Source organism: Trichosurus vulpecula, chromosome 5 (assembly GCF_011100635.1).
Source record: "Trichosurus vulpecula isolate mTriVul1 chromosome 5, mTriVul1.pri, whole genome shotgun sequence".
Lineage (NCBI taxonomy): Eukaryota > Metazoa > Chordata > Mammalia > Diprotodontia > Phalangeridae > Trichosurus > Trichosurus vulpecula.
The window spans coordinates 133667111-133691720 of record NC_050577.1 but is presented as its reverse complement, the minus strand read 5'-3'; the positions used below and the strand labels follow the sequence as shown (position 1 = coordinate 133691720).

The 24610-nt window shown below is 40.6% G+C and overlaps 1 protein-coding gene across 1 annotated transcript in view; it reads right to left on the bottom strand.

The window, feature by feature from the left end:
• WNT2 (Wnt family member 2) overlaps positions 1-15920 on the bottom strand; it is a 60997-nt gene extending 45077 nt beyond the window's left edge. Inside the window, exons 1-3 of the mRNA XM_036761229.1 lie at positions 15828-15920; positions 12330-12553; positions 4405-4682 (exon numbers count right to left, since the gene is read on the bottom strand). Of these exons, the coding sequence (XP_036617124.1) occupies positions 4405-4682; positions 12330-12553; positions 15828-15910 (585 nt within the window). The 5' untranslated portion in view covers positions 15911-15920. The remainder of the gene's footprint in view (positions 1-4404; positions 4683-12329; positions 12554-15827) is intronic.
• Between the last annotated feature and the right edge of the window lie 8690 nt (positions 15921-24610).

The window sequence follows — 24610 nt, the reverse complement described above, 5'->3', positions numbered from 1 at the left end:
TCAACATAGTACCTGGCATACAGTAGGGGCTATATAAAGGTTTATTCCCTCCCTCTTTTCCTATCATCCCACTTGCCCAAGCAGTCACCCTCATAACATCTCTCACATCTATCACCTTCTCTCTGCTCATAGAGCTGCCACCCTAACACCCTTTTTCACTCCCTCTCAGATTAAGAGTAGTAGAGGTGAGTCATCTTTATTTATGCTACTGCTGCCTGGTTTTTCGAGAAAAAGGGAAATAGATACTCGTTTCTCTCCAAATCTTGGGCACATCTTTTCAAAGAACAGGATTCCATGAATCCACAGAATAGCAGATCCAATCAGAAGCGGAAGTTCAGATTTGATGTCATTAGCCTGCTCCTGTTACACGGATGTGGACAGGACCCCACAAATAGTAGGGACTGGAACTTTCAATCTAAATAAAAAGAAACTAAAGATTCAGTTCCTACTGGCTCTGGTGGACAGAGCTAAAATCTGTAAGCATAATTTTTAAAAAATTGCATTCAGTATGAGGTAGAAGGTAAAATTTACAGAAATTTTGTAGAGAGGAATTCAAGAATAATTATTTGATTAGGGAAATTTCCAGAATGATAGAAAGTTAGACTCTGGGCTTAGACAAAATTGTTTAAAACAACATCCCTTTTAAAAAAAGGGACAATATGACTGGGATTATTTGCTCTTGTTGTTGTGCATCCTTTGTTTTCAAAGAGGACCAATGACATCACAGGTGATGTCTTGACTTGCTCATGAATTGGATTTAAGTGAGGCTGAGATGCACAAAGTAGCCTCACTCTCTCTTCCATAGCCATCGAAGTCCAGTGGCAGGACAAAAGTCAAGATGACAGGCAATGTACGGGAATGCAGTAGATGATCTTGGTGTCTTTTATGTCTGACCAAGCTCTAAGCACTCCACAGCACCTGCTTCAGCCACCTTCATGGCTCTTGGCGTATCTGCCCATTCTTCCCGGGGTGGGGGGTTAGTCTTCACAAGCCTGGGGTAGACATTCCCCTAACTCACAGGGTTTGAGGCCTGTTGGTTACCCTTCAACCTGATTTAGCCTATCTAGAGAAAAGTAGGCTGGACAGTTACTTTAAAAAACAATTCTGATCTCACGGAAGGCTGTTAAACAGAGAATACTTATCAATCATTTTCCCTGGGGCTAAAATTATACCTCAATTGCTATTATCTATAAGGAAGAATTTTTCAATAGTACAGCTTCTTAGGATATGGAAAAGAATTTCTGAGACAAGCTGAGGAATTCTCCTCTCTGGAATTTGGTTTTAATAGGATCTTTTTTTTTTTCCTCTTTGCTCTTCTTAGTATGGTTTAGACATAGTAGGATCACATAGGATCACAGCTTTGGAGCTAGAAGGGACCTTGGAGGCCCTATTGTCCAAATGACTAATTTTAGAGACGAGGCTCCAAGTCACAAATATAAATATCAGTGGTAGGATTTGAACCCAGGTATTCCTGGCTCCAAGTCCGATACATTCTCTACTGTATCATGCTATATCGACTATATCATTCAAGAGGTAGAAAAAATGAATGAGAACAATGACTATGAAAAAAACTTGTTATAAGTTATATTGTTTTAATATTAATTGCTGCATTATAAGTGCTTTGAAAGACTTAAACTAAGGTAGGCACATAGAACTATATGAGGATTCTTTAACTAGTTGCTTTGATAATTTCTTAGATATTTAATAAAAATGTTGAAAAAAATGTTTTTTCCAGTCTGTCAGTCAATAAACATTTATTAAGTTCCTACTCTGTGCCAGGTCCTATGCCAAGTGCTAGGGATATAAAGAAAGGCAAAGGTCAGTCCCTGCCTTCAAGGAGCTCACAATCTAATGGGGGGAAGACAACATGCAAACAACTCTGTGTAAACAATCTATGTTAATTAGTGTTAATTGGAATTAATCCAATTAGTTAATCGGATTAAAGGGAAGGCACTAGAAGTAAGGGGGAGTTGGGAAAGGTCAGATTGGCTAGAGGCAGTAGGGTGGATTGGATTTAGAGTCAGGGGTCCTTGCTTTGGATTCTATGTAGCTTTGTCATTTTACTTCCTCTGTGACCCTTAGACATGTCACTTAACTCCTAGAGGATTTAGTTTCCTAACCTGTAAGGCTGGAGTAAATGACTTCTAAGATCTTCTCCAGTCTTAAATCTATGATCTTTGATGACATCTTCATGCCCCTTCAAGACCCACCGATCTGTATATTCACAGTTCCTGGCCTTGTTAAAGGCTTAGATCAGAAATTAATTTCTAATCTGTACAGCAAATATCAGCTTAGGAGGTTCTTCCAATAATTCCTTTTTTGTTTCCTACTATGACCACAGAGGAAGAAGGTATATGGATTATAAGCATAGAGTAGAGGGCTGTATATCTATTTAAATATATTTTTGAAAAATTGTTGCATTGGACCAGTGATTTCATTGATATAGTGAACTCTCACTGAAGGGGCTCTTCCTACCAACATAGATGGTTCCTTGCTCCCCACCTTATATAGTCATAGCCCGAGACACTGAGACTTTCGGTGACTTGTCCGAGGTCACATAGCTAATATGTATCTGAAGTGGGGCTTGAATCCAGATCTCTGTCTCTTACACTGTGCCACACTTCCTCTCAGCACATAAACTCTTCAATTTCACATCTAATGAAATTAGGCTCCTTTTATGAATGGTAACTGCCCATTATGAATTGAACCTAAGTTTTACGAAGCTTGCATGTGCGTTTTTATTAAGATCAGAAGCAGCCTACTAATGGTGAGACTGCAGGGGAAACAAAACAAAGGCTGAATCCTAGCAGCTGTTCATTTCTGAAAGTAAAAAGCTCAAGATCTTTGGTCCTCCAGAACTTACAACAACTACAGGGGATAATACACATTCATCAAAATTAAGATTTTTAATTTAGCAAGTCAGTTTCTTCTCTGACACATTTCCAGGTATGCTTCCTTTTCAAACATTAGGTGGAAGATGTCTGTGTACCGAGCTCTGAGAAGTAAGCAGCACATCCCTTTCAAAAACACTGTATTTTACAACTTCTATACTTAACTGTATAAATGTCAAAGAAAAGGTCAATGTGCATTTTTTCCATCCCATTGCACAACCAGTAATTGCCTGTAGTTGTAGAATTGCACAATGATAGTCTATATTCTTGGCAGTTATCACCATATGTCCACAAATTAATAAAAATAAGAAAGGTACTATTTGTAAACAGTTCAGATCACACTCATCTCATCCTTTGTGCTGACCAAGAGTTTTTTCCTTCCAAGTTTCTTTAAATCGGACTTGCTTTCTCTATGGGCTCACTAAAAGGTTTTTCATCCAAACAGATTTTCATCCTTCTCTATTTCCTTTTCCCATTAAAGCCCCACTGAGACCTTTTTATTTTTATGTTGACTTTTCTTACATATCATTCCTGAGCACATTCTTAAGTTGTGTTGAGGAAAGTCAAAGATGATGACTGTGTCTACCTGCTTGGCAGTGAAACTTATTATAGAACAATCCTGACTAGAACACTGGCTCACCCCAGTCCGCTGTGGCTTGTCTAAAGAACAGAAATCCAGCTATGTAAGTTATTTCAGTCATACTGCCATGTAGATAGATGGAGTTAATGGGAATGTTATAGATCATTTACATGTAGACATGACCCATTAGCCTCCAGGCCATTGGAAACAGGTCCTCATGTGCAACTTTGGGGTCATAGGGTCTCTGGTTCATGAGCTCATTTACCACTATAAATCCAAAATCAGTCATTTTCTACATTAGTGAGCTCTAGATCTGGTAGTGAAAGAAGCCCTATGAATGAGATGGAGACTACCATGCTATACATGATGCACAGTGACTTCTATGAGCTATCTGGGAGTAGATGCCTTGAAATCACCCTAAATATGAATAGGTGATCTGCCATGTCATATCCCTGCCTCTTTGGAGATTAGATGGGTTCCCAGATGACCACAAAATACCTGTTGTGATTTCAGCATCTAAACAAAAACAATTGGTGGATCTGGCCAATTCAAAGGAGGAATAATAAGGTTAAATTGGTTAGGCCTAAATTGGACCATGCAACTGTTAAGGCCCTACCAGCTTGAAGAATCAATGACCCTCTGATAGGGGATACTAGTAAGTGTGCTGGTTGTTGGTATAAACAACCAAGATTGACTGAAATTTTTGCTTTTTGGCTGATTATGATAATTTTGCTTAGATACAACCCAACCTACTCATGAGTCTTTCTTTCTAGCCTATTCTCCCTGTGTGAGCCTATTGAGTAAAGTAAAAATCAGGATCAATGTCTGCATTTTTAAGCAACTATGGAGGAAAATTTAAAGAAAAGTTTTCATGAAATGCTTTGAAAATTGCAGCAGAGTCTACAAAATGTACAATAATTATTGCTTGCCTACCTTCCTTCCGGCTCTGTTGTTGTGAAGGTTCATCAGTGCTCGGGCATCTTTTCCTTTCCTTTCCTTGGCATCCACAAATGCTCGGGCAAATTTGATCCCATAGTCAATGTTATCACTGCATCCACCCCAATCAAAAGTGCCTTTGCTATCTTTGGAAGTTCCTTTCTTCTTAGGGTCACAGGAGCAAGATTTTAATTCTCCCTGGCTACAGGCCCTGGTGATGGCATACACGACTCCAGCGGAGGAGATGGCATACACAAAGGCGGCCTCTCGACTACCTGTAATCAAAAGGGTCATCTTTAAAAGAGGTTTGATATTCCTATCTCTGTATGACTTCAGCCTGAGGCATTGGTGCTCCTTGAGAACCCACATGCTGCTGGGTGTTTTGTTTCTCTCCCAGAACATGTCATTGGACTTCACTTTATGTAAAGAATACATCCCTATAAAGTTATGAGCATATCAAATCACATCTCATTATTAGTTCTCTGGAGAAGCTCATGATTTTGTAATAATAATGATGATATAAAGTGCTTTAAGGTTTGCAAAGCAGATGCTGAGGAGGAATCTTTTTGTAAAGATTTTGTGATTCAACTGATCATCCAATTTGTTTAGTTTGTATCAAGATTAAGTACATATTCACAACCTTTTCTTAAAGCAAGGTAGCACCTCCATGAAGATCCTAATAAAATCAGGCAAAAGGGCTCTTTTCTGCAGCAAGACTGGTTTTTGATAATATGGGGTGTCTTAAAGTCTGGACACATAGGCAAAAATGCATATTTTCAAGAAATGAAATGAATAAAATTTTCAACAACATTTTATTTAATTGGAATATTAACAAATAACATCTTCAACATGATTTCCATCATTTGTAATGCAAAGGTTGATGCGCTTTGCAAGATTCACATGAACTCGATGCAATAACTCCACATTGCCATCAATTTTAGCACATTCACTCTTTATGCATTCAATCAAGTGTGCTGCATCTGTGATTTTCATTGAGTACACCTTCTCCTTTAGCATACCCCAGAACAAGAAGTCAAGGGGGCTAAGGTCTGTTAATGTTCCAAATATTTCAAAATATGCATTTTTCCTATGTGTCCAGACTTTAGGGATACCCTGTAGTTATACATTGGCATATTAGGCAACTAGGTGGCTCAGTGGATAGAGCTCTGGTCCTGGAATCAGGAAGACCTGAGTTCGAAGTTAGCCTCAGACACTTACTAGCTGTGAGACCCTGGGCAAGACACTTAATCTCTGTTTGCCTTGAGAGGAAAATGACAAACCACGCTGGTACCTTTGCCAAGAAACCCAATGGACAGTATTGGTATGCTGCAGTTCATGGGATCAAGAAAAGTTGGACATGACTGAACAACAAAAACATACATTAGTGCAATGGCAAACTAAAATATTTTTTTGGTTTGAAGGCATCCCTAAATGTTTTAAAAAGTGTACAAAATTGGTCCTCAGTTTCCTCGTCTGCAAAATGAGAGAACTGAGGGCCTTTTAGCTATAAAAGTCCATGCTTAAGCCTTCCTCTATATCTACCTTCCAAAACATGCTTAGATTTTTTTTTTGCAACCTCACAGATGCAGGAACTGATTTGGATTGAAAACACTGTGTTTAAAGGCTGGAAAGAGGAGAGACAGAAATTGCTCTCTTGTTTTAATTCTAAAGAACTTTGTCTCCACCTCCACTTTTATACAACAGTTTAGAGAAGGCACTATCATTGAATGACTTACTATGGCTAACTAGTAAGGCGAATTGACTTTGCTCTGGAATGACTCCACTAAGCATTGCTACCGGTCAAAAAAAGACAGTCAAGAGATTTTTAAGGTTTTGCTGGGAGAAAACAAATTTACCGCCTATAATTAGACTTGTGCACGAGCCATTTCTTGTGCTTTCTTAGAATTGTTTTTTATTAGAGCAAAGTTTTCTTTCACTTACTGACTCAAAGGTACATATTTCAGTGCAATAACTACATTAAATTATTTTAATAATCTGTAGTAACTCATAATACAGTGTTGTGGTATAATGACAGATATAAGACTCTTTAGGGTCCCTGTGCACCTCATTTTTCAAATGGTGCTGTATTTCATTGTTATTAGCATGGTTTTTTATTAATGGTTGCCACAGTAAATATATTAACAACCAGAATAGAAGCCGAACAACCTAGTGCCAATGGAAAGCTGAAAACAGACTGCCATTAGGTGATCCAATAGGTACACCAAGAAGAGTGTGACTTTTTGAACCATACATCTGGGAGAACAAACCACCATTTTGCATTGAAGCACTGCTCATTCCCATTTGTCATTCAGGGCTAAAATTTATTATACATTCTTTATAATATTTGCTCTGCTAGCCTCATTATTAAAAATCAGAAAAAAACATATCCTCACCATATTAAATGACACTTACCTCAGTCTTTAAAAAACAACCCCCCAAACCCAACAACTCAAAAAAAATATAGAACATTTCCATGTAGTTACGTGAAAATAAGTTGTGTGAATATTTGCCATAAGTAGCAGTTTGTGTTCCCCAGAGAGGAATGTGATGATCATATGTCATTTTTTAAAAGTTATTCCAACTTACAACGTAAGACTCATAATGGGCCTAAGTGAAATCCAGCTGCTTTGTAAAATAAGTCAAATAGAGATATTGCCAAAAGGTGGTGTTTGGAGAAAAGAAGCTTTTTCTAACTTGTTTAGTCCATGTTCATAGGCATGATGGGCTATGTTAAGTCTTGCTAGGAAGTAAATTGCAAGTCCACGCTGCTCTAGGAAGGACTGTGGGGTAGTGGGTAGAGAGCCAGTCTTAGAGGCAGGAAGACCTGGGTTCAGGTACTGCCACTGACACATACTAGCTGTGCAACCAGACGCTGAACCTCTCAGCACCCTCCGCCAGTAGTGTCCAACTCTCAACAGGAAACAGATGAAAACAAAACAAGTTAAAGAGTTAAAGCACAATACATTTTTGTTGTTGTTCAGCCATGACCCCATTTGGAGTCTTCTTGGCAAAGACATTGGAGTGGTTTGCCATTTCCTTCTCCAGGTCATTTTACAGATGAGGAAACTGAGGCAAACAGGGTTAAGTAACTTGCCCAGGGTCACACAGGTATTAAGGGTCTGAACTCGGGTATCCCTGACTCCAGACTCGTCACCCTATCCACTTCACCACCTAGTTGCCTGGCATTTCTATTTTACTAAATTAAAGTATAAGCTCAGTAACAGTAAGCAACTTAGTTGTAGGTGACTTTGTGGCAATCATGATTCAAGTCTCCTGTCTTGAAGTCTAGGGAACTCAAGGATGTATGAAGATATAACATTGGTGACAGTGGCTGTTTAAGAATGGGACTCCGGTGAGCATACCTTTTTTGGTGCCACCACCAAATAACTGTTAATCCAAATATCTTGTGAACAAATCAAAATCTACTAAGTGTGTTTGTGTGTATGCATGTACGTATTCGTGTGTGAGTGCCCATGTGCATGCATGGGCATAGATACGTGTACTAAGGGATACTGTGAAGGAGAGATGTTCTAAGCAATGTACAAAAAGGTCTTTTTAAAATGAGCAGGAGAATGTTTCTGCTAGTAGAAAAACTTGGTCTAGTGTACAAGTGATAGTTACATCGATGATTCAAATAATAGTTACATTAATTGTTGGATGGAAGAAAAATTATTTTTGTAGAACTAAACTGGCCTCCCTTAACCCCCCAAAAAACTTTCCAAAGATAATCACATTCTAAAGATGTCACTTCCTATTCATGTACACATAAGTTGTATCATCTCAATGACACACATCCAGAGGTATGTTTGTTTAAACAAAACATTGGGAAGATGAATTGGATTTTTCATTGTCTTTTACGTACTTCTGTGTCCTGTTAACACAGTCTTAAGATGTTTAGCATTTAGTGCCTTAGATGAATCACTAAAATGCTATGAATTTTATGCACATGATTTTGCAACAATACCAAATTGGATTTCTGATCCTCTGCTAAGGAAAAAAGAAAGGTATTCCTTTCAAATATGTTAAAAGTTATCAATCCCAAATCTTTTGGATGCTTAAGTAGTGAGAGTTTAGTTATTCCAGAGTAACTTTTAGATTTTTCCTCATTTTAGAAAATTATCTTATCAAAATGTAGTTGAAGAAAGTAAATCAAATATTTATTAAAGGCATATAAGCATAATGCATGGAAAATTATCCAATTGTGAGTTTAAGAATAAACTGCAAGGCATTAGAGCTAAAAAGTTCTGATTGCCTCCACTGGAATCTATGCCATAAAGACAGTACTAATAGCAAGGCAAGTTTCATTTTCAAATTTTGGGGTTTTCTAGTAAGAATATTCTGGCCATCACTAGTTTGTTGGTCTTCATCGAAAGTTCCCCAAACTGTTCCCCTTACCTAATACAGTGCCTAGCAAAGAGTCCTGTATACATGAAGTGGGAGGTTAATAAAGGTTTGTGAAGTGAGTTAATTTATGAAAAGCCCCTAAAAACCCTCTCCACAAAATCCTTTCTAAGCTCTGATTCCTTGGAGCAAAAGGAAACTTTCTGGCTCCCCTATAAAGATGGAATCTTCCCACATTTTGTGTGTCCCTTTCATATAAACAATTCCACTCTCTGACTTTACTATCTATCCAGCTGGTGACAGCTAAGTGGCCCAGTGGATAGAGCACTAGACAGGGAGTCAGGAAGTCCTGAGTTTAAATTTGACCTCAGACATCAGTTGCATGTCTCTGGGAAGGTCCTTTAACCTCTGTTTATCTCAGTTTCCTCTTCTGTCAAATGGGGATAATAATGACATCTATCTCCCATGGTTGTTTTGAGGATCAAATGAGATAACATTTGTAAATCACTCCACAAATGTTAAAGCACCATATAAATGTTGGCTATGATTACTATAAATACAACAACTCTCAGACCTCTTCACAGTTCTGAGATGGGAACTTCTCATCAAACAATTAATTGTTAAAATTTTTGGACGGCTTCAATGGAATTTCATGATTATTTCCAGAATACACCGCTTTGGGCCAAATTCTGCCCTCCCATATTCAACACGAAATCCTCATTGACTTGAATGGGAATGAGGGTGAGTATATAAGGATGGAATCTGGCCTTCTGTGAAGAGAAGGAAGAAACATAATTCTCATGTGAATATTCTATTTTTTTATGCTTTTATTCAATTAATCTAGTTTCATCTAAAAAAAATCTGAAGCTATTAGAGTAAAAACAAAAATTATGTTAAGTCTTAGACTAGATTGAGCCTCTCTTCCAAGCCCCACTGACTCTACAGAATTCACTGAAATAAAGTTATTGGCAAGATTGATTCAAAGTATTTTATGAATGAATCCCCTAGCTTATATAAATATACTATTGTTGGAAACCAACGATCAGAAACTGCTTCTATTTAGTTCTATTTGGGGTCTGAAAGTTTCCACACTATGGAAATTTCTAAGAGCATTATCCTAGGCTCAGCTTTTAATTGGAATAATTTTACAAACATCATATGAATTGGCGCATTATAATGGAGAATGTTTGTAAACATTCTGGACAAGAAAAAGCCCACTAGATCTTGAATTTAACTGCCACTTTGAAGGCATTCCCCTAATACAGCTCATAATTCCCCATATTGGCACCAGCACCTATACACTTTTTTTTTTGGACAGGAATCACAACTTTTATTGATTCATTGGTGAGCTAATCTAGGTGAAGCCTTGAAATACCATTCAGCTGAAATTGCTGTTAACCTTTTAAAAATTTGCTACATCATATCGAAACTCCAAAAGGAATGCAGAAGGATATAGTTCCTACAATATCGCAGTAAATTAGCTCTAGGGATGTACTAACAGTGAACATATCACTCCCTTGGGGGATTTTACAGCCATTCAGCTATGCATTTGGCCTCATAAAACCCTAGGGGTGTGATGAATACATGATAGAAACACCCTCTGTTAAGTATTACAGAGTGCACAGCCTGATGATTTTCCTAGGCATGGGAGGGGAGGGGGTTCTGTGCATAAGGTGGGCAGGGCGCAAACAAGCACAAAATTTCCTGTTTCAGATATTCACACAGAGGATGCCTTGCTTTTGGTCAGATTTCCAAATGGCAGCATTTTGTGGAGAAACCTAAGCATTTCATTTGGGCTGGGAAAGAGGCTCTCAACTAGATAGTAAGTTCTAATGATCACCTTCCCTTTATTTCTAGCTAGCAAGCTGGCCTTTCTTCTCAGCTTCTTAAAAACACCCCCCTCCCATTATATCATTAGAAAATCCTTAAGGAAGGTCCCATCTACAAGTCTATAATTTAATTTAGAGGAAGACTCACAGGCTTAGTAGCAGATGGGAAAATCAATGGTTTTGAGTGTGTATTAAAAAACAATAGAATTTAGTTGGAAGGGATCTAAAGATCTGACACAATGTTCCGATTTTATGCACAAGAAAACATACTCATAGAGTACTCAGAAAGTAACTCATAGTGGTTAAGTAATTTGCCCAAGGTGACATAGATGGGTAGTCAGTAAATTTTATTGTTGTTGAGTTGTTTTAGTCATGTCTGACTCTTCAAGAGCCCATTTGGGGTTTTCTTGGCAAAGACACTGCAGTGGTTTGCCATTTCCTTATCCAGTTAATTTTACAGATGAGGAAACTGAGGCCAACAGGGTTAAGTGACTTGCCCAGGGTCACACAGCAAGTAAGTGTCTAAGGCCAGATTTGAACTCAGGAAGATGAGTCTTCCTGACTCTAAGCCCAGCACTCTATCTGCTGTGCCCCCTATCTGCCTTGGCCCTGTCAGTAAACAGCAGAACTTTTCATTATAGATCCAATACATTTTGACTTTAGCTTCTAAATTGTCAGATCACTTTGATTCTCTGCATCTCTAGTGCCCAGCACAGTAGCACACAGTAGGCACTTAATGAGTGCTTGCTTAATTGATCCATGGTTTAGTTTCCTTGCTAGTAAAATTGGAGTGAGAACAGAATCTTTTCCTGTACAGGATGACAGTGAGGAGGAGAACCCAATCCAAGTAACTGTTAAGCATTTTAATAATACTTGCCCTTAGTTCAAGGGCCAGCTTGGTCATTGTACTGCCATCAGCAAATTATTTAGTCTCTCAGCCTGCTTTCTAATCTACATAGTGAGGAAAACAACACTTGAGCCAGGGGCCTCACAGGGTTGTAATGAGGGAAATTCTTCATCAGCTGTAAAAGGCTAAATCAACAGGAGATTTTATTATAATGAAGGCTAATGAATGCTACACTGGGCAGCCAGGTAGTGCAGTGGATACAGCTCTGCACCTGAAGTCAGGAAGACTCATCTTCATGAGTTCAAATCCTACCTCAGAGCCTTCCTAGCTGTGTGACCCTGGGCAGGTTTGCCTCAGTTTCCTCATCTGTAAAATGAGCTGGAGTTGGAAATGACAAACCACTCCAGTATCTTTGCCAAGAAAACCCCAAATGGGTCATGAACAGTTGGACATGGCTGAAATGACTCAACAACAAAAAATAATAACAGCATGAACTCCAAACATGGACACCTCTCCATGCCAGTGAATTTGAATCATCCTGATCCTTTGCTTATATGTCCTTTTGGGAGACCAAAGCTGTAGAAAGAAGAGGCAAGAAATCCAAATGGGACTCTACTGTATTGTCTGTCCTGAGGATGAAAGAAAATGCATGTGTATGGTAGAATGGATAGAGCTCAGGGCTCATGTCAGGAGGCCTAGATGCCAACACCCGCTAGGTGTGAGGTGTGAGGTTTCGCAAGTCACCTAACTGCCTAAAATCTGTTTCCTCATCTGTCAAATGGGTCACTGTGAAGGGAAAGTGAAATCAAATTTATCAACGTGCTTTGGAAAGTGTACAAAGTACCATTTTGATGCAAGGAAGAACATGATGAAGTCCGTGCCCTCTGATCATGGAAGGTACTTACTTCGGAGGAGGACCTTGCCAAAGAGATTGTGGTCTCTATCTAGGGTGTGGCAATTCCAGCGATGCTGTCGAAACTGGTGCTGACACTCCGAAGTCCACTCTGACACGCCCAGGCCGATGGAGCGCATCACCTCCGGGTGCCGGTGGCACAGCTGACGTTGGCGGCTGACCAGGCCTGGCACGTTGTCACACATGACCCTTGAGGAGCCCACAGCTCTCATGTACCTGTGGGCAGCAAACACAGGAAAGAGAGCAGCTAGGGAACAAGTGGGTATGATTGGGATCTCCTGAAGGAGAACTCAATGGTAGAGGTGTCAAATGAACCAGATTAAGATGTAACTGTTAAAATACGATAGGGTGCAGACAATGCTAATCTGTGATTTTTAAAGTCAATGCAGGCTGCAGGGAATCCTATTGTACCAATTAGTGGCCCCTGCTCCTATCTGAGTTTGACATTTGGACTCTGACTGACTCTAAGGAAGTATGGCTAGTTACCAGGCAAGGAGTCAACCCAAAGGGAAGAAAGATTTACTTAAGGATACCTGCAGAAATCAAGATGGGAAGGTTCTGCTAAGTAATTTTTAAAAATTATGTTAAAATAATAATTTTTATTACTTTGGGTCAGAAGAACTCAAAGTACTTATTAAATACATGCTTCTTGCAAAATAGGAGCAAATGTCAGTGTAGTATTGTATCGTATTGTAGTCATTGTATGTAGTGAAATGGACATTGGATAGGAGTCAGGAAATTGGGGTTTTAGTTGAAGCTCTGCCCATTAGCTAGTGGTGTGACCTTGTACACATTATGAGGAAGCCTCAGTTTCCCATTCTGGAAATCCATGGGGCTGGACTCTAGTATACTTTCTTAGTCCAATGTAGCTCTGGACTTGAAGTCAAGGGACCTGAGTTTAAACCCCATTTCTTTATTTATTTTTATTTTTTTTTGCTTTTTGGCAGGGCATTTGGGGTTAAGTGACTTGCCCAAGGTCACACAGCTAGTACATGTGTCAAGTGTCTGAGGCCGGATTTGAACTCAGGTCCTCCTGACTCCAGGGCCGGTGCTCTACTGACTGCACCACCTACCTGCCCCTAAACCCCCATTTCTGCTGTCTACTTGTCAAGTCACCTAGCAACCTAGTCCATTAATCTGTGAAATGGGAATGATAATAGCCACTAAGATTTCTATAGTGCTTAGTATGCATCAGATCAGTGCTAAGTGCTTCGCAATTATCATCTCGTATGGTAATAATGATAATTGTCTTATACCTTCCTCAAAGGGGTATTGTGAGGAAAGTGCTTCATATTAGGTCCTAAAGTGACTTATCATTATTTACTGGATAACCTGAGTGATAATGAAGTAATCTGGCAAAACAAATCTAGCAGTCTAGAGCATTACATGGAAAAAAATGTTGGTTTTGGAGTTAGAGAATTTAGGTTCAAAGATGAGCTCTTCCATTTACAATCTGATCTTGGGTAAATTGTTTAATCTTTCTGGGCTTTATTTTCCTTCTCTGTCAAATGAAGGGTTGAACTAATTGACCATGGATGTCCCTTGAATCTGTGATGCTGTGAACTCTGCCTTTTCTTCAGAAGCTAATTGGAAGCCCACCAACAGTGACTTGGGCTTTCGCTATGAAGGAAGGTGTTTTGGAGCGGGTAGGGAGAGAAGGATAAAGGAGACATATAATGTATTCTTGGGAGAAAGCTTAAGAGAGTCTCAATGAGGCTCTTAAGAGAAAAAAACTGTGCTCAGGCTCTGCTTTGGGGAAAAATCTGTCTTTGAGAACACCTTCTCCTGCCAAAGATTAATCAAATATTTTAGAAATATGTTGCATCTGTGTTAACTGATGCAAAATCATGATTTTAGACATAGTTTTCTATTGTTGCTGAAGACTCAGTTTTAAAAGTCCATTTTGCAGCTTATTTGTTTTCTTTAAAAGACAATCTTCACCAAAAAAAAGCCCTGTTCTATTGTTTTTAAGGACATGAAATATTTGGAAGAATCAAACTGTGTGTTATAGCTCGGGTAAAGAGGACTTTTGAAAAGAAACTTTAACAAAAATTAAATTACATCATCATCTGTACCCAGATGTTCTCTATTAGTAGTGAACTGTTTAGAAAGGTACCTTTCATATAACCCAAGCTGCCATAGGTGTCTTTTGAAGCGATCAAACAGGCAAAATGTCTTTTTCTTGTATTTTCATTATTTTATATGATCATAAAATCGTTGAAGCTGTGACTTCCAAACATATATATTTAAGTGACAGCTAAGAGACAACGTGACAAAAAGCTGTAGCAATAAATAACGTTTATACACCTATGGAAACAGAAATAGTCATTTTATTGAAAAATGGTTAGTCTGATAAATCAATCTTTGATCCTATGTCAGCAATGTCAAGGCTAAACTCTTTCCCCATTCTAAGTGGTTTTAAGCCGGAATTGAACCCCTCTTCCCATCAGCAGCTTGGGCTTGTTGGTTTGAAGATCTCCAGTCAGATCTACTTTATTGGATTTGAGAAAAGCTAGGTTTGTCAGATCCTTTACAAATGGCGCAAGGTAACGGTCTTTCTGAACCTTCCCATTTCTGTTCTTAAACTTATTAGTTACAGGGGATGTAAAGGGGTTTTCAACTATGGAGTCTTTAAATAGTGGAGGGCTGGGGCAGGGAAAGGTTTCCCCCAATTGGAACAGCTGTCTAGGGATCCGAAGACCTGTTGCCACTAAACATCATTTCATTTTTTTTCCCCCAAGTGGGTCGAAGACTGACTTTTCAAAGCTCAGAACCAAAAGTTGTGTCATGGCTTTGCAAAAGATTGCCTTGATTTAAAAAAAAATTTTTTTAAAAAGACCATTGGTTGAAAGATGGAATGAGGGTAGTCACCTCTCTGCCTTGAGGCAACAAAACCAAATCTGAATAGCGAGTTTCTGCCGGATTAAGGCAAGGGCATTTGGAATTTGGAAGAACACAAATGATGCAGAAGCACTCACTGATTGTTCCTCGGGCTAAAACGAAGCCCTGCCTCAATCGGCCCTTCAGGGTTTTGGGAGGTTAATAACCATGGCTGTACTCACACAGAGAGACGCACACAGACACATACGTATGTGCCAGAGATTCGGTTAGTCTTTCTCCCCACAGGATGTGAATTTGACTCATTTTGCTGCCTTTATCCTGGATCCAAATAAACCAACATCCGATCACTCTTTCGAGCAAGAATTTGGCTTTTTCCAGGTTGTCAAAGCCGGAATGATCTGTCGGGGAAGAGCGAAGGGGCGCAGGATGGGGACGTGTCGTGGGAAAAGAAGGGGCTCTGAGGTTGGACTGCAGCTGGGAGGGATGGGGTGGGGGGGAGGCGAGCGGGGAATTTGAGATTCGCCATCAATCAGTCTCTGACCGGGAGAAAGCCCCCAGAAAAGGGTCTCCCTGGCCCAGGACTGTGCCAGCTCCCTTCTTCCAAAAATCACATCGAGTAAAGGAAGTCCTTGTCAAGTGCTGAACTTACCACCATGAAGAGCTGACTTGTGGGGTTACCCAGGATAAGATCAGAGGAACAGAAAGCCAGATTCCAAAGAGAGAGGAGTTCATATTAAACACCCTTCAGTCCGCATCAGGTCAGACACAACGTGCGTGTGGGGTCCATCCCATGGAACAGAAATAACGGGGACAAGAAATACTCGGCAGCCGCGGCGGAGAGAGCGTCTCCAGTCCAGAACCGTCCCGTCCCGTCCCGTCACGGCAGCCTACTTCTCCCCCGCCCCCTTCTCGCGTCTGCGAGTGGTAAGACTCGCTGATAAGTTTCACACGGAGAGGGAGTGAGCGAGCTCAAGGTCAGGGATGACCTCCAGCCCCCGAGCGAGCGCCTCACCCTGAAGCGAATTCCCAGGCTGCGGGGAGAAAGGACCGCACGAGCAGGGCACGTCTTCTTTCCTCCTGTGCCCCTGTTTCCATTCTTCTCTCCTCCGCAGCCTGAGCGCAGGCACGGCTGTGGAGATGAGGAGGGTTCTGCTTACACACTGGGTGGGTGGCTTTTTTTTTTTTAAAGCTCTGATGGATGAAATGATGTCAAGAGACGTTCAGGGTAGGGGTGGGGTGGGAGGTGGGGGGGACAAGGAGGGAAGGAAGGGGGAAACACCTCTGACTAGGCTCAGAAAACCCGAGGAGGCCGGCAGTCACCTTGCAGTCACGTTACAGAGAACAACCCCAGGAGCTCCAGCCTTCCTGCTTGGTGTAAGGCTAGGTGGAATGCACCGGCTGGGGAGAGGAGACACCCCCACCCCTCCTGCAAACAGAAATCTCTTGGGGCGTGATTTACACAGACGCGAAGGGGTAGGAAGAGGGGGGTCCACACAAACACTGGTCGTAGAGGGGGTGAAGAGACAGGCAAATAGGCAAGCAGACAGGTAGATGGACAGAGATAGGCTGGCGGAAAGGCAAAACAGATAGGAAAGCAGGCAGGCAGATAGGAAGGTAGAGCCAAGTAATTCAGTGAATTTTCATTTCTGTGCATTCATCTCCTTAAAGCTGAGAGCTAGGGACTGTTTTTTTTTTTCTTCTGCAATCTCTGAGCCTAACCTAAATGATTGGCAAACAATAGGTGCTTAATAAATGTTCCTAGAATGAAAGATAAAGAACTAAGAAATAGAAGTGAATGATTATGGAACCTGTACACCTCGCCTAAGTGCTTGGCAAACAATAGGTGTTTAACATGTTCCTAGAATGAAAGAATTAAGAATTAAGAGATAGTAATGAATGACTGTGGAACCTGTGCAACTAAAATTTTTTGGAATAGGAAACGAAGAAAGACAACGTGGACTCAACCTTCAGCATCATCTTTAATAACGGCCCAAAGGTTTCTAAGCAACGAACATATTATCCCGTTCGCTTGACCTTTTTGACCTCCTCCCAACTTTCGCCCGTCAATAATTCTTGGCCAATTAGATTCTTCTCACACCTCGTTCTCCTGAGTCGGTCACTGACAAGCCAGGAGAAACAGCCTCCGGAGGTAAAGGGAGCCCCCCCTTACCCCCCACAGAGGGAGTGTGCGCTGGGGAGAGGGAGGGGGTCCTCCCTCTCTGACAGGGACCGCCAAGATGAAGGAAATCAATCCCCAAGACTTGGTTGATGCCTCTGTGAAGGGGGCGGGGTGGGGGGAGCCTCCAATCCCAACTGACCCATCCAGAAGAAGTGTCATTAGTCATCTTCAGGAAAGGAAGGTGAACAACTCGCCACGTCCGGGAAAGAGTTGGGTGTTTCAGCAACCTCTCTCCGAAGATTCACTGGGCTTTTCCTGGGGCGTGTGTGTATTCGGGGCGCGGGGGGGGGGGCGCCTGCCGGGCCACCCAGCGAGCACTCGAAGAAGGTGGGGGGCAGGACTACAGTTTTATCTCGTATTGTTCCCGGGGCGTGGGGACTTCAAGATAGAAAGACAATAGGAAAAGCTCTCTCCACCCCGCAGGCACTGGGGTTCCTCCTGCGGGGTTCGGTCAGGATGCATAGGAGTGGCATTTCTCCCCAGGAGGCCTGCCCGAGCAAGAGCAGAATAGAGTGAGAATTACAGGACAAGGGTGGGCTGGAACCCCTCGGGGATCGGGGCGTGAAACACGAAGATGCCAAAAACCTGGAAGATGCTGTCAGCGCAGCTAGCGCCCCCTTTCCCCCCTTCTCCCGCCCGGCCCCGGTCAGGTTCCGGCCCCTCCCAGGCTGACCCAGATACATCCACATTTGGGTCCGGAAAGGGAGGGGAGGAAAACGAGGACCGCGCCACCCACGACTCTGGGAAGAGCAGGGCTCCGCGCCAGGGCAGCTCCGTATCGCTGGGGCGAGACCCAGGGGAAGTGCTGGTCGGTATGTGCCGGCTGGAGAGGGCGGAGGAAATGCAGCCGGGCTCACTCCAGAGGAAGCAAGCCGCCTGACCTGTGGAGGTGGTGGGGGGATGTTGGGGGCGGGGCGGGGCACGGCGTAGCCGCCGCCACCACCAACCGAGGCAAGCCCCTGCAGAAGTCCTTCTCGGCTACCCCCACCCTGCTTCTGGTGCCCGAAAAGTGGGGGTGCAGTAGCATCACCCACTCAAGTTCCAAGGGAATAGAAGGCTGTACCGCCCAAGAGACGCTAGGAAAGGGGGGCGGGGAGCACTGCCCACCCCTATCCCCCCAGGATTCTGCTCCCCAGTAGCCTAGAAGGGACTGGTGGGGCAGTTTAGGGGGACGGTCACGTCTCACGTGGCAATCAGGATCTTAAAATTCTATTTTCTGTAGTGAAGAGCAAAGCAACTTCTGTACTAAAGGATAAACCTCCCTCCAGCGTGCATTTCTGCTCTCGCAGCCATGGGGAATCAAAAATGATGGGGCGTTTAACAATCTGTTTAAAAGCCCTTCCCCTCCGCCTAAGATTACTGAATGACCATGGGACTTGCCCTCCAGTATTTTGCGGCTCCACGGAATGACCTAAACCTGAAACAGACCTCTGGAAAAGGAATTCTTTAACTGATTAAATCCACTCCCGATTGCATCCTAGGGGCAGAAGAAGTTGCCACGTGTCAGGGAGGGCTAAAATCTGGCTTGGTGTATAAGGTTGAAATAGCTGGAGAGAAAGGCAAGCTCCAGAAGTGGGAAAAGGTTCACCCAAATACCCCTTCTTGACCTCAAAGGGAGGCTATATCACATCACATGTGCCTTCCACATCTAAAGAATTTCACCTCTTTAGCATTCTCTACTCCTCATTAAAGCCCATGTGTCCTCCCATCTAGGCCACTAGATGTTTGGTCCCCTATGTCCACCCTTCTTGGCCAGTCATCTTTTCCAATACTTTAAGAGCAAATGGAAGACCAAACTATGAATAATATGGAATGTGAGACTTCCCCACCAACCTTTTAACTCTTGGGCTAGAGTGGAATGCCACACTAGTGAATCTTTCACTTCTTTCGCTATAGAGGGAGTAGCACTAACACTACATTAAAATAGTGGAGGAGTGAATGTACTTTGCCAACATATATAATCTCATACTGTGAACCTGCTGTAGGGCAGCAAACCACTTTCCACTGTGGATTTCCAGCAAAACTGAAGATCCCTGACACATAACCCAAAGTCTTGACATTTTAATAGGAAAAGAAAATGGGGATATGCCATGTCCTCCTCCCTAAAGTGTTACTGTCTACTCTGGTTTGGCTCCTGGTAGGTGACTACATCTTTGAGAAGGAAAGGGAATTTTCAGAAAGGGTTGCAGCCTATCTCCATCAAAGTGGAACATTTCTGCACATTTCAGTATACCCCAGTGACAAATCTTAGCGGCTACTGTAACAGCTCATTTACAGTATGTGGAAACCAATTCTTTTCTGGAGATGTGTATTAGCTTATTTTCAGCTCCAGTATAGCAATGTAGCCAGCTGAGTCGTCTACTTTCTTAGTTAAAGCCATTGTTTGTTTAGTCTCCCAAAACAAAGGAGCCCTACTAATTTACCACCAGAACCACCACCTTTAAACATGTACAGCTGCTCCTTCAACTAGTCATATTTGCCTTTCCCAATTCTCTTTGTAGCCTTGGGCTGTGATTACTAATTTGTTTGATTCCAAAACTCTATCTCCAATTCTGAAGAATCTTTAGAACATTTTCTATACTAGCTAATAGTCAAAATGAGATGAGAATAAACCCTACCCTTACTTTCTAATGCTGTTCATATACTTATGGGTCTGAATGGCATTGTACAAATGCCATTGATGAGGCCAACTTTAAGCAAAAATACGAATTTGGCAATTCATCCTTGGAATCTCTATCTTCCCTTTCTGGGCCCCTTTCTTCTTCAGGCATACAAGCCCACATAGGATTGCTTTATTGGTGGAATGGACTTTAAAAGTTACTTGGTCCAGGCTTTCACCTTAAGAGATAATGGGCCAAGTTTCTCCTAGCAAACAAATTGCCTTCCAGAATCTGGTGGTGTCATCTTTTATATATAATTTTAATACTATTTTAAAAACCTGTTAAATTTAACTTCTTTAGGAAACTCTAAGTTAAAGATTTGGCTTAGTTTTTACACACAAGTTCTAGGCATGTAGACCTTAAGCTCTTTAGAAAAACTCAGTTGATACTCGTTAAAATAGTATAGATATACTTTTTTTTTTTTTGGATGAGTCATTTGATTCTATAAGTGTCTCATTTCATTTCAATGCTGAACCTAAACTGCCAAGGCCTGAGTAAAGTCTAGCCCATAGTACTAACAAAGTACAAGTTTAAGAAGTTTGAGAAGAGATATTATATTAAAAAAAACTGATTAAATTATTTGGTGTTAAAATAGTTGAGAAAAAGCACAAAGCTATTATGTTTGAGTCATGTCCCTTAAAGGTTAAAGGACTGGCATATCAACGTACTTCAACGGCACTGCTGTTCAAGAAGAATTAGAAGGCTGGTAGGGCACTGGGTAAATTCCTTTATGTAAGGTTAATGGCAACGTGTTTAAGTATGGCACAGAATTCTTGTAGAATGAAACAGAAAGACATAGATGGATTACAGTATGTACCATTGGAGAGGCAGGATCCTTATCAATGTGTTTGTGGATTTGTCAAGGCAAGGTTAAAAACCTCGTATCATTTGTGAAAAACTCCTTAATAAAGTCTATGGTTTAGCTACAGATTTATCTCATAGGATGTCTAAACTTCTAACTACAACAGTAAACTAGCTAAAATCTATCAGAATAAGATTAGTTGATGGGCAATATTTGTCAGCAAATGTATTCCGGCATAGAAAAATGGAGAAAAATATACTCATTTTGACACTATTCTTTCCTGGTTCTCTACCAAACCGCTTTTGAGGTGTCAAGTCTCCTTTGTTAGGTAATTATCTAGGTCCCACCTGTTAGGTATGGGCCATCTCTGAAAGCTTTGACCTGGCCTCTCCTTGCTGCCTTTTGGTGATGCAATTAGCTCGTGTGTGTAGAATTATCATTTCCAAGTAGATGACTTATAGAGCTAAACTGCTGCCCTTCTACATCTGGACACTCCACAGATATCTCAAACTATTTATTTAACTATGCTGTCTATTCAAAAATCTCTACCACTTCTACTTTTCATAATCTAGCCTTCTTTAAGGCTTGAGAAGCCAATTTTTGAAGTCTTTTCTGATCCCATTTTGTCACTCTCTTCTTCCTGAAGTTAGCTTTATTAATTTACTTATGTACATGAGGTTTCACTCCACTAGAATATAAGCTCCTTAAGGACAAGAACTCTCATTTTTGTCTTTGTATACCTTGCACCTGAGACATATGGCATAGATGCTTCATAAATGCTGGACTGTTGATTTGCAGGATTTCAATTAATGTTTGGCCGCAAACCATTATATTTGAGCAGAGGATACAATTGGATGACTTCAGATTGCTCAATGAAGTAAAAGGTATGGTGGTCTTCCTTTTGCCCTTCCTCAGACCCAGACAGCTTGGGTGGCAGGGCAGGAAGAGTAGCATGACTGTTCATATCAATAAGATGGTCTCTGAATTATCAACTATAACTCTTCCAGTAAGATGGAGGACTAGCCTTACCATCTGCTCTGTCACTACATTATTCAGATCTCTCGGCAATGTCCTTTTGTACATTCTGGAGTAATCATGGGCCTTGTTATCTGCTCTGTAGCTCAACTCTTTTATCCTTTTCGCCTCCCTTTTCCTTTGCCCCACCCCCATTAGAGTGTGAGCTCCCTGAGCACAGGATCTTCCCCCATTGTCATTTGTATCCCCAGTGTTTAGCACAGTATTTGGCACAGAGTAAATGTTTAATAAATGCTTTTCCATTCAGTCATTCACGCCATAATGCTATTATTGGTCTTAACACTGAGTAAAATTCATTAAACTTAGAGATAGCCATGATGACTTCTGTGTTTTGTACCCCAAAGCACTCTGTCACTGCTCAATAAATAATAATTTGTAGCACTGTGGGGGTGGAAAGAGGGTGGAGATTTTTTTTGGCATATCCACTGGTGAGTAATGCATTTATCTCAAATGCCAATAAAAATTTTATGCTGTACTACATGACACATTTGTTACTTATTTGAAAATCTACTTTTGAATCATCTGAATATTGTTTAAGTGTAGTTCCTTGCCCACCTGTAAAATCAGGTTAGTTTATTATCACTTTCAGTCCAAGAGACACCACAAGGAAAAAAACCCCCAAATTTCTAATAGTCATTCTTTTGGGAGGGAAAATAAAAGGATAAATTCAAACATATTTTCTTAATAGAGAATTCTACTCACCTTTTTCCCCTACTATGCTCAACCAGATATTTTTCCATGTACTTTTCTCCCTCTTAAAAACTTTCTATCCCTTTTACCTTTTTTTTTACTTTTCATTTGGTAGCTCAACTCTTGTGTTCTCTGCTGCTTGTTGCTTATTTAAGAAAAACTGATCCAAATTTCATTATAAAATAATGAAAATACCCTGGGAATCTGATATTGTGGGATTTGGACAAATTGGCAAAGAATAATTGCTCACATTGTTAGCAGAGTTTATCAGTAATATTAAGTACTTCATACGCTCTCTATTACAAAAGCAATCTGTGGGCTATCAGCGTAAGGATGTTTTGTGTGAGAATGTTTCACAGAGAAGGGTGTGGTGGAGCTCTGGACAAACTCTGCAGTTGAAAATACTGTGATGGATGTAATTATTTTTACTTGCAAAAATTAATATAAGCGCCAAACAAAAATGTTTGATAAGTGAAAAGTATATACAATGAAAATGTTATAAAACATACCTGAATTAATATTTATCTACAGTGATTACAACAAATTTGAATCAACACTACATAGTGAAAAATTCAGGGTTTATGGTCAACCCAATTATTAAGGTATCTTTATCAAGTAGTAGAAAAAAGATTGTATTATTCTTCTTACTTGCATGTAAGGTAAGGTATTAAAATAACAGACATCTGGAACTTATTTAAAGCATTACTTTTCTGTTGACTACATCATATAAATTAGTTTAGTATGAGATTCCAACGATTACTCTTGAAAATCCATTTTATGACAAATCTTCACATCTTAAAGACCTTCATCAGTTTATCTATTAGTTTCTATATAAGAATTAGCATTTGGAATGGAATCATCTTTTTAAACTATGTTTTGCTTATTATTCACTATGTTGCTATTCCCACACTATCTCCATTTGCTTCGAGAACTAAGAAATTTGGACCTGATGCCTAGGGGGCTCTCATGAGTGAACATTTGTATTGGTTGATCTCTAAGGTAACTAAACTAGAAATATACTTGAACCAACCATAAATCTTTAACCTATAATCAGACCACCAAACAGTTGTCAATATAGCTAATCAGGGTGAACCCATTAGGAGAAATAAAATTAGAAGATCTTTAAATAAAACCTTTACTCAATCTTTAGACAAGCTCCAAGTATAAAGCTGCAAAAACCCATGAAAAAGAAGTTATTTTCAAAAACTTTGTTTGATAGGTTAAGTATAAATTGGGAAAGGGAAAAGGGAAATCTTAGAAACCAAATGGAGCAAAGAATTAGGTTGACGTTTATAGCAACTATTAAAACAAATCTCAAGTTGTTCCTAGATCTTTAAAATAAACCTAGAATACCATTTCAATCAATATCCATTTCTGCCCTTCTTTGTTTTAAATTGCCTTTCTACAGGTTGGAAGCACAGAGATGCAAAGTGGAAAGTTTAAGAAATTCTCAAGAAATTACGTGTTTGGGTTAAACAGGCCTTTTTGTTCCTGTACCTTCCCACCAGCACAACACCCCTGGTTCCCCCAAACAAAAAAAATTTATAGTCTTTGTCCAAGTGCCTGTTCACTATCCTTGCCTTTTGATGGTTTAATGTACAGTTTCTATTTCCAGAAGAAGCTGTGTGGTGGTATAGAAAGATTACTTGATCAGGAGAGATCTGGATTCAATTTCTGTCACTTACTAGCTGTGGGACCAGGGGCAAATTACTATTTCTACATCTGTAAAATGAGGGTAGTGATATCTGACAGGATTGCTATAAGCATCAAATGAGATGATGTATATACAGAACTAATGTAAATGTAAGCTGTAATTGTGTCCTGAGTTTTCAAAGGCTATGCCAATTAGATATAAACATTTAATTGTGTACATTTGGCATTGTACATGCTAGGCTGCATGAAAAAATCCACAATTCCTGTCCTCAAAGAGTGTATCTTCTATTTTGAAGTGGTGGTGTTCATTCAGTTTGATAGGAGAATACAACCTCTGGCAGGTCCTGCCTATTGGGAAAGGCACTAAGTGTGACCTTGTGTTGAATTGTCCCAAGACAACTCTAGCTAAGCAT